The 10,173-nt window shown below is 38.2% G+C and overlaps 1 protein-coding gene across 3 annotated transcripts in view; it reads right to left on the reverse strand.

Annotated features, from left to right (window-relative positions):
• LOC112159978 (multidrug resistance-associated protein 4) overlaps positions 1–10,173 on the reverse strand; it is a 55,973-nt gene that overhangs the window by 12,843 nt on the left and 32,957 nt on the right. For all 3 annotated transcript variants that reach the window (XM_036215694.1, XM_036215696.1, XM_024294261.2), the window contains 11 exons: positions 10,050–10,170; positions 9,756–9,980; positions 9,595–9,684; positions 7,786–7,949; positions 6,604–6,729; positions 4,276–4,525; positions 3,581–3,688; positions 2,597–2,686; positions 2,337–2,528; positions 234–328; positions 42–128 (listed from right to left, as the gene is read on the reverse strand). In XM_036215694.1, the coding sequence (XP_036071587.1) occupies positions 42–128; positions 234–328; positions 2,337–2,528; positions 2,597–2,686; positions 3,581–3,688; positions 4,276–4,525; positions 6,604–6,729; positions 7,786–7,949; positions 9,595–9,684; positions 9,756–9,980; positions 10,050–10,170 (1,548 nt within the window). The remainder of the gene's footprint in view (positions 1–41; positions 129–233; positions 329–2,336; positions 2,529–2,596; positions 2,687–3,580; positions 3,689–4,275; positions 4,526–6,603; positions 6,730–7,785; positions 7,950–9,594; positions 9,685–9,755; positions 9,981–10,049; positions 10,171–10,173) is intronic.

Below are 10,173 nucleotides of genomic sequence, written 5' to 3' on the forward strand. Positions count from 1 at the left end.
ACTGGGTCAAACTTGATAAGAAAGGAGTTTGTTGAACTCACTTTTCAAACAGATGCCTCCCGACTTCGGCGTCCACGGCGCTCAACGGATCGTCCAGCAGGTAAATGTCTGCGTCCTGATACACGGCTCTGGAAACAAAGAAGGTCCTCCGCTTGAGCGACTCTCACAGATCAGGTTTATTTTAAGGATTCTCTGCATCTATCTGAGCGTTTGTGGTGGAAGTGAAGTCAAACCTGGCTAGATTGACGCGAGCTTTCTGTCCTCCGCTGAGCGTGGCTCCTCGGTCTCCGATCACTGTCTGGTCGCCAGCTGGAAGAAGCTCCAAGTCCTGAACAAAGACAACAACAAAAAAGTGATTATCAGGTTTTCAAAACTAATAGTCATCCTAAAAAACAACGTCCAAAATAAACTTCAACTCGAGATTTTATTGGGGCAAAGAGAGAATTTTTGATCATTTTTTTTACTCAAAAAAAGGAAGCGAAAGAAAGATGTCGATTAGGAACTCCAGCTGATTTTTCAGATGGAGGAATCGGTGTCTGAGGACTCCGATGGCGAGGAGGGAGACCAACGAGGTCAACTTTTTTTTTTTTAACTCTTTACCAAGTATTTTCACCTCACCCTCGAGGTGTGTTTTACGACCCATATCTTTGGTATGGGTCTTAGTTTTGGTTTTCTTGATTAAAAAGTGAGTGGAGTCATCAGCGTATGGTATCACATCAAAGCAATCTCTGAACAGACCAGTGAGAAGGCTGTAAAAAGACAGAATTCTGGGGAAATTTTCAAAAGGTCAGCAGTGCATTCCGATTGGAGATTACATTATTGGGCTGCTTAGGCTGCTTATTCAGTTTCACATGAATATCGAGTGGGAAGAATGACGTTTCTTCAAATAGAAAAACTAAAAAAAACTTTTATTTTTAGGCCAAAAAAGTCCACATTTTCACTCCTTTACCTTTAAATAATGAAAGCTTATTCATCATGTACATTAAATTGATATGTACCTGTTTTCTTTGTGTTTTTAATTAGATTTTTTCTGTTGGAGCTGTGCTGTAAACAAACCTTCCTCAGAGTCAGTTTGCTGCTCGACAACATTTCATATCTTTGTTCAAAATCTAAGTGAACAGGTTTTCCCAGAATGAACCTGCTGGAGTCGACAGCGAAACGAATGTCAACAAATCCAAGTCCGTTCAGGTCACATGATCAAACAGGTGCAACCAGACGACACGTGCAGTTTGTCTTATCAGAGCAGACTGATGAGACCTGAAGATGATGAACAGAATGTGCTAGTGTACTTATCTATCAGTCTTAACCCTAAATACAAGCATATTACATTTTCTCTTAAGAAACAAATGTTTAAAATTCAATCCTAATTTACTGTTCATTAACAGTTTCTTCCTCTGATGGCGAGGCAGGTTTAATCCTGAGTAAAGGAGGAGGATGAGTTTAAGGTACAAAAAAAAAAAAAAAAGAGACAAGACTTCGATTGCGACCCAACGAGACTTTGTTACCCAAAGAGACTTCTGTCGCGACCGTTGAGACTTCAGTCCCGACCCAACGAGACTTCGGTCATGACCAAACGAGACTTCGGTGGCGACCAACTAGAATTGGGTCACAACCCAACAAGACTTCGGTCCCGACCCAACGGGACTTCAGTCCCGACCTAACGAAACTTCAGCGGCGACCCAACCAGACTTCGGTCGCACCCAACGAGACTTCGGTCGCACCCAACGAGACTTCGGTCGCACCCAACGAGACTTTGGTCAAACCCAAAGAGACTTCGATCGCACCCAACGAGACTTCGGTCGCACCCAACGAGACTTCGATCGCACCCAACGAGACTTCGATCGCACCCAACGAGACTTCGATCGCACCCAACGACACTTCGGTCACAACCGAACGAGATTTCAGTCGCGACCCAACGAGACTCCAGTCACCAGCTCTTTGTTTTTTTTTTTGGTTCTTTTGATTACCCGTTTCCCACTAAAGTGAGTGGAGTCATCAGCATATTATATCGCAACAATAAACAAATCCTTCATGATTTATTACTTATTTATGGCCATGTCAATATAGACCAAAAGACTAAATTATTAAGGTCGTTTCCAATGAATGGGTCAAGTAAACAAGGAAACAATAAAGTAAAAGATTAAATCATTAATCATTGAGGTCGAACTGGTGTTTATGTAGAAAGCTACTGTTTTCATAAATCGTAAAATCTGTGGAATAATTAATAATTAACCTTGAAGAGCGTAAAAAGGTAAGCAACAATAAAAGAGTTAAAGAAATGTAGAATATATTTTTTTTAATTTTAACAATTAAACTTTAATTTTGAAAATCCTCACCCGTTTCAAAGCGCACGCTTTCACCACCCTGTCGTACTTCTGCTGGTCGAACTCTTTCCCGAAGAGGATGTTGCTGCGGATGGTTCCAGGAAACACCCACGGCTGCTGGGCGGCGTACGTCATCTGACCTTTGACCTTCAGCACCCCCTTCTCAGCGGGAAGCTCCCCCAGGATGGAGCTCAGCAAGGACGACTGGAGATGCGGCGGGAGAGACGTGAGCGGGAGAAAGTGCCAACACTTGTGAAGGTGCAGACTCTGACCTTTCCGGCACCGACGGGTCCGATTACGGCCAGCAGCTGGTTTGCGTTCAGAGTGAAAGAGACGTTCTGAAGAGTCGGAGCGTCCAAATTCTGAAAGAAAAACAAAATTAATAAAAATTCTTAAATAAAAAGACATGTATTTCTACAAAATGTGTGTATTTTGGATCTTTTAAGGTTAAAATTTAAGTGTCAATTTGCAAGAGCTAAACGCTAGCATAATGCTAATTATTTCTACTTTTTTTTTACATTGTTTTGAAACTTTCTATAAAAATTAAGCCGGCATTCATATCATATTTAAGTCTTTAGTGGTCACTTATCACACAGGACCAGTGTTGCAAAAGTATACTTTTCAAAAAATTAATTTTAGGCTTTTATCTTATTGTTTTTTTGTCTTTTTTTTTTTTTTTACTGATCAAAAAAACGAGTTTTGTGATCCGTTACAACCATACTCAGAACTTATTACATATGAAGATCTCCCTCAAAAAAATACTAAATTGTATATCACTACCCCATATAATAATTTTCCCCCAAATATCACCTCTTTTGTATTACAAAAACTTATTTTGCCCCTGAGAGGGTTAATTAAAAAAAAAAAAACTTTTAAACTTGGATGGATTAAATTTTGTTTATTTGGAACTAAAAAAGAAAAAAAACGTCTGTATTAGTAAGAAAATAATAATTATTTGATATATCCAAAGGTTTACTTTTCTTTAAAGATGCAAAAAAAGGTTTAAATATCAGATTTCTGAATTAGAAATCCAGTTAAATTTAGATATTGTACATCCCTAGAAGTTTGATTATTTATCATTTATGATTCATTTGATCGCTTTTAAATTGAAAAAAAATGTTCTTTATGCGACTTCACTGGTTGAAATAAAGATTTATTATATATTTTTATCAGTTTTATTACTTCGAGTAAATAGAATTGCCTTTCTGGACTTCGTCCATGAAGATTTTTGAATGTTTAACCACGCGACCTCTGACCTTATCCCAGTAACAAGTGAGGTTCTGGAGCTCCACTGAGTTCTCCCTCTTCTCCTCTGGCGGCAGAGCCGTCCCGCCTTTGGTGATCTCATCCAGCAGCAGGAACTCCTTCATGGAAAACAATAGAAATCTGTCAGGAACTCGATCTGTAAAAAGATCTGAAAAAACTCCAGTTTTAGAAACCGCAACTGTATAGATCTTCAAAAAAAAAAAGCAGAAAAAAAGGAAGTTTAATGAGATGTTTTGACCTAAAATGACCTTTTGCTTCATTTGAACATAAACCCTGAGAAAGTGCTTACAGGGGGAGACGAAGGTGTTCTGAATCCTTATCGCTTCATGCGCTTTAACCTGCAGTAAAACTTTACGGCTTCTTTGAGGGTTTGAAAAATAAAGTTGGCTTTAGGACTCAGCGGAGCTCTTCAGAACGACAGCAGCACCTGGTTTAATGAGTCCATTCACAAAAACGCCAAGTCATGCAGAGGGATCGGTTAAATATTTACGTGTTTTTTTTGTTGGACTTCGTGAGAGAGGGGAAATGTGGTTATAGATTGAATCAACCTCACGTGTTGCAACAAGGATCTGAAACTGTGCAATAAGTCACAAAAATTAAAAAAAACACAACCTCCTGAGTCAAATACGGTGGAATGTCAAAAGTAAAAAATCCAATCTTAGTAAATGGCCCAACATGATGCTACCTGAATCCTCCGGATGCTGACGCGGCTCTCGAACAGCTTCTCGATGGCGCTGGGGAAGAAGAGCGTGACGGTGAGGCGCACGGCGGTGTACAGCGACACGGTCACGAACACGCGGCTGGCCGAGATGGTGTTTCCCAGCAGGACGTAGAGGGTGAAGGTGACGAAGAGGATGATCTTGCTGGCGCAGAAGAAGGAGGCCATGTTGAGCCCGCGCAGGTAGGAGCTCTTCATGATCTTGGAGATCTCCTTACTGCAAACACACAGAATAATAAGAGAATTATTAAGTAAAATAGAGCAAAATTTGAAAAAGTAATAGTCTAAAATTTATATTTTCTTATATTTTAGGCTTAACACTGAAGGGACTTGTCTTTATTGTGTTAGGATGGAGGAAATACTAATACTATTACTAAATATACAAATAAATATCAAAAACAATAGTTTTTTACTTTAATTCTGACATAAAAATAAAAAAGATGGGTATTTTTCTCTTTACTGAACATTGAAAACATAAATAAACTTTGAATTTTACAGAAAAACCAAGAGAAACCCTAAACTTGAACTCTGCTTCCTTCCAAAATAAAGGTTTTTGAGATAAGAAGCTGGTGAGAAAATACTTTTTAACCACACTAGGGCTGCCACAGACGATTATTTTAATAGTCGACGAATCACCGATTATTTTTTCTGATTAGTCGAAAAATCGTGTCATGCGGAAACTGGATGTAAAGCTCACATCTTAATCATCATTAGATAGATAGCATTACCTGCGATAATGCTAGCTGAATTTGGCTGTTGAAGATGCTAGTGCTAATAGGTGATGATGCTGAAATTGACAGCTGAAAATGCTGAAGCTGACAGCCAACTGAAATATTAGTTACATGCCCAATTAGCCTAAAAATTGGAAAAGCCTAAGTTAGCCAAAACAGCTAGCATGTTGCTGAAAGATTAGCTAGACTCCAAAATAGCCTAAAAAGTTACAAAAAAGCCTAAATTTGCCAACATAGCAAGTGTGCTGCTGAAATATTAGCCAAACTCTTACTTAGCCCCTAAAAAACAGAAAATATCCTAAATTAGCCAATATAGCTAGCATGCAGCTGAAATATTAACATAACTCTTAATTATCCTAAAAAAATGAAAAAATCCTAAATTAACAAAAATAGCTAGCATACACTGAAATATTAGCTTAACTCTTAATTAGCCTAAAAAACAGAATAAATCCTAAATTAGCTAAAATAGTTAGCATGCTGCTGAAATATTAGACTAACTCCAAAGTAGCGTAAAAACTAAAGAAAAATCCTAAATTAGCCTAAATAGCTAGCATACAGCTGAAATATTAGACTAACGCCAAAGTAGCGTAAAAACTAAAGAAATATCCTAAATTAGCCAATATAGCTAGCATGCAGCTGAAATATTAACATAACTCTTAATTAGCCTAAAAAATGAAAAAATCCTAAATTAGCTAAAATAGCTAGCATACACTGAAATATTACCTTAACTCTTAATTAGCCTAAAAAACAGAATAAATCCTAAATTAGCCTAAATAGCTAGCATGTAGCTGAAATAATAGCTAAACTCAAAATTAGCCTAAAAAACTGAAAAAAAATCCAAAATTAGTAAAAATAGCTAGCATGCAGCTGAAATTTTAGCTAAAATATAATACATATTACTACACTGACTCCTTATAATATAAAGTAACAACTAATCGACCAATAAATTAGTCGTCGATTAATCGTGGCAGCACTGAACCACACTAAATGAACTTTACATTAACTTGATGTATAATAACTTTTTCCTCTAAATAAATATCTACACTTTTTTTGTTAAAAAGGCAATCAAAAACTCTGTAGACTTTCATTTTGAAATGTAAGAGTGAGAATGGTGCAGGTGTCTTCTTTCTGCCCGGTAACAGCTGGGGTGGGGGTGCTCTATCTTTCTGAGGCATTTTTTGATTCAATTTTTTTGGGTAAAGAGAAGCATCTTGATGGTTCAATTCTGATTTAGTATAAATAAGGTTTTGTAACCAAAACAAATGTTATAGGATAGAAAAATGACTAAATGATTAAATATTTAGTTAAATAGTTAAATATTTTATCTTAAATATGTTTTTATTAGGGTTAAGCTGATCAAAAATTGTGTTCAAAAGCATATTTTCCATGAGATCGGGTCATCAAATTAAAAATATTTTAGATTATCCTGCTGCCAAATAACTTAAAATATACAAGTGATTCATAATATTTAAATCACCATACATTTTATCTAAAAGAAACTTTAGCTTTTAGACATGAGAATGAACAGGAAGATTCTGTTCTGAAGGAACTTTGGTCGTCTTACTGTCGGACGGTGGAGACCAAGGCAGAGAAGGGTTTCTCCCAGGCGTACATCTTGATGATTCGTATTCCAGACACCACCTCGTTCATCGTTCGGATTCTGTTGTCTGTCAGGGCGGCAGTTTTGCTCCTGAAACCACAAATAAAAAGCTGCGTTTCACAGACTTTTCAACAGTTTCAAAGCTGCCATCTATTATATACAAAATGGTGGAAAAAATACGTGAAGTTACTTGAAACAAAGCTTGTATTTTCCATTAGTATTTACTATTTAAAGTAGGTTTAAAAAACTAACTTGAGTCCGTGTCAGTTCCCCAATTAACCTGTAGGGGTCTTGTTATGAATTATAGTTCATTTTTGTCCACTTTATTTTGAAATTTGCATAGAGTACAAAACTTTTTAATGAAGTCGTTTTATGGTTAGTCCATTTAACTGCTCAATTACATCTTTCAAATTTGAAAATAATTTTAAAATAAAATACAGATTTAGAGAAACTAACAATCATAATCAGTTTTATTTTACTATTTACCAGAATTGCTCTTATTTTGAAAAGAACTTAAACCCAAAAGAGGGCGTGGTCTTTCACATAACACTCTTTCAAATCTTATCACAAGCAGAGCTGCAATGAGCTGGCATAAAGGAGCTCAATTGCCCCGCCCAGATTGACCCTTTTTGGAAAGGCAGTGGTTTAGTGACATCACATTTGGCGGGGGTCATGTGACCACCAACTCACCAAGTCGATGTTTTAAAGCTCAGGATTTCACAGTAAAACAAGTTAAGGTCTATAAAAAAAATACAAGAGGTAAATAATAAAAGTGCCAAATTTGAGTTTGTTATTTATGTTAAGTAATTTAATTTTTGTAACAGCCCCCTAGTGGTTACTCTGTGAACTGAGCTAGCTCTGGTTAGCCTTGTTTCTAAATGTGCTTCGATCTGGAAATCAATGTGTTTTATGTTTATGAGGACAATTAGCAAACTTTCTTAACTATTATCCTAATTTATAAATTGAATAGCTGACATGATTCCTTGTACTACTTTGTTTTTAAGTCGCCAATGTCTTTGATATAAACCAATAAAGTTTTTTAATCAAAAATGAACAGTCACAGAGGTGGTTTTGTCTTCCTTTCCTTCTCCTTTAAAAAAAGAAACAAAATAACAGAATATATGTAAAATTGACATGTGGCTTTACCTGAACTTTGAGAAAAGTCTCCCAAACATGGTCTGGGTGGGCATGAGGAACATGAGCACCACCATTCCAGCCAAACAGGAGGGCCCGATCTCCACCCAAAGCAGCCCCACCACGGCAGCGGCCTGCAGAGGCCCCACCCACAGGAAGTGTAGGAAGATGGTCACCTGGTGAAAACACACCATGGCAAATGAGGAACTAATAAAAAAAAAACCTAAAAAAAAGAAATAAACATTTCTATTAAATATTTTAGTCCTAAATGTCTTTAAAATGTGTTTTCACGAGTCAGACTTCCTTAAGAGTTTCACTCCGATCTTCTTTTGACCTATTGTAAAAGTGTTTTAAATATGACGTTTTTAGCCAAAATAAAAAACTAATGTTGTTTTCTAGAATATAGTTTCTGCAGGAGTTATTCAGAAATTTACCTCCTCCCTGTTGCTGAGAGCTCTCTGTTTACGCGCTAACCCGCTAGCATACGGCCCCTTGCACTCCAAATCTTAAGCTACGTACACATCGCCCTCGGCAACGCGTATTCAAGCAACTACTTCCAATAAAAAGTCTGTATAAATGCAGGTTTGGAGCTTCCTTGATCAAAACTCTCACATTCATGCATAGCTACGCAAGTTTTCACGATCATTTTTGGGCTGTATGTACAAAAACGCATGGCCATTGAACATATGTTGCTAGCTAAACCAGGTCAACGATCAAGGACTCTGACTTGGTGGGGAGTCAAGAACATAGCTGGTTTATCTGGTGAACTCACATGACAACAACCCTGATGACGTCTGCGTTTTTTACGTATTTTTTAATCAAATAAAGATAAATCAAGACCACTCTCCTGCCATGATGGTAATCCATATCCGTCATTGTGACGCTAGCAATGAAAATGTTTCAAAATTGTGAGATTTGCACCGCCTTAACAGTTCACACCAAACTTCAGTGGATAGTAAACAGAACAATAAGAAAACGAAGAAGCCCTTCCCTGCTTGTCCAGTGTGAACACCACGGGATAAACGCGTTTTTGAACTCACGTTAAATACCCGCTGTGTACGTAGCTTCTTTACATTACCGCTGTAACAAAAACGCCGAGCACTATTCTTTCAGATGCTAGCTCGGACGAGGAAAACAAAGATGTTTTTCATTTTCTACGTCACAAATACGATCTTTTTCATGGTAATCACAACATTTTAAATAAAGAAATGATCAGAAATGCAACTTTAAGCTCAATTTTCTTTTTAGTTTTCCTCCATTATGTGAAAAATAGCATGTAAACATACTAAAAACATTATTTTTTAATATTTACCAGGATTGCTCTTATTTTGAAAAGAACTAAAACTCAAAAGGAGGCGTGGTCTTTTGAATAACACCCTTTCAAATCTTATCGCAAGATAAGTGAGTCTTGTATGTGAGCAACCAGAATTTCTTGATATTCTTTGGGGTTTTTAGGAGCTTTCCTCCAATCAAATTAACCTTTTTGTTAGCATGACTTCTGAACATCACTCCCTTCTTTTCTTCCTCCAATATGAACAAACATAACAGAACCAAATCCTTTAATTGGAGCCCCACTGCCAAGGAACCAAACTCTCAGTGGGATCCATTATTTCCCAGCAGGCTTTGCCCCCACAGATTGAAACAAACAGGATTCGGTGCCCAGAGTGTAATGAAGCCTCCACCTCATGCTAGCCTCTCTGACGGCACAGAGCAGAGATACGGTAACATCTGCTGGTTTCGAATCTGCTCTCTGAATTTGAGAGCGGCGCCCTGATATTTACACTCCTGTGACCCCACAGAGAGGACGGTGTTTTCTCATACTTCGTCAAACTTGTTGACGTCATTGGAGAGCAGGTTGACGATCTGACCCGTGGTGGTTTTTCCCATGGCTAAACTGCTCAGAGACAGAGCCTGGAAAGACAGAAAGGACAGTTCAGACGCTTAGCAGTTATTCCACAAATATCAACCAATAAGAGGCTGACCTTCTTGTAGATCATGTGACACATGGCCACTCGGATCTTCATGCCCGTCCTCTGGACGTGGTAGAAGTAGAGGTGATGAAGCAGCGCCAGGCCGATGGTGAGGATGGACAGGCCGGCCGCGTAGCCGAGCGTCTCGTGGAACGCCTTGACGTTATCTGGATCGTAGCTCTCAAAGTATTCAATCATTTTGCCCAAAACCACCGGCTGAACCACCTTGATGACCTCCTGATCCACAGAAGAAAAGCATATGAGAAAAGAAAACACGATCCATCGTTTGGTGGAGATCAGCCGTACCTCCAGTAGAGTGAAGAACCCCAGAACTGAATAGGACTTCCAGTAACACCGAATCAAGGATTTAGCCAGACTAGGCGCTTGCATCTCTTTGGTGGCGTTTTGGACTTCCTGGTCCCAGTATCTG

This window comes from Oryzias melastigma, linkage group LG2, assembly GCF_002922805.2.
Source record: "Oryzias melastigma strain HK-1 linkage group LG2, ASM292280v2, whole genome shotgun sequence".
NCBI classification, from domain to species: domain Eukaryota; kingdom Metazoa; phylum Chordata; class Actinopteri; order Beloniformes; family Adrianichthyidae; genus Oryzias; species Oryzias melastigma.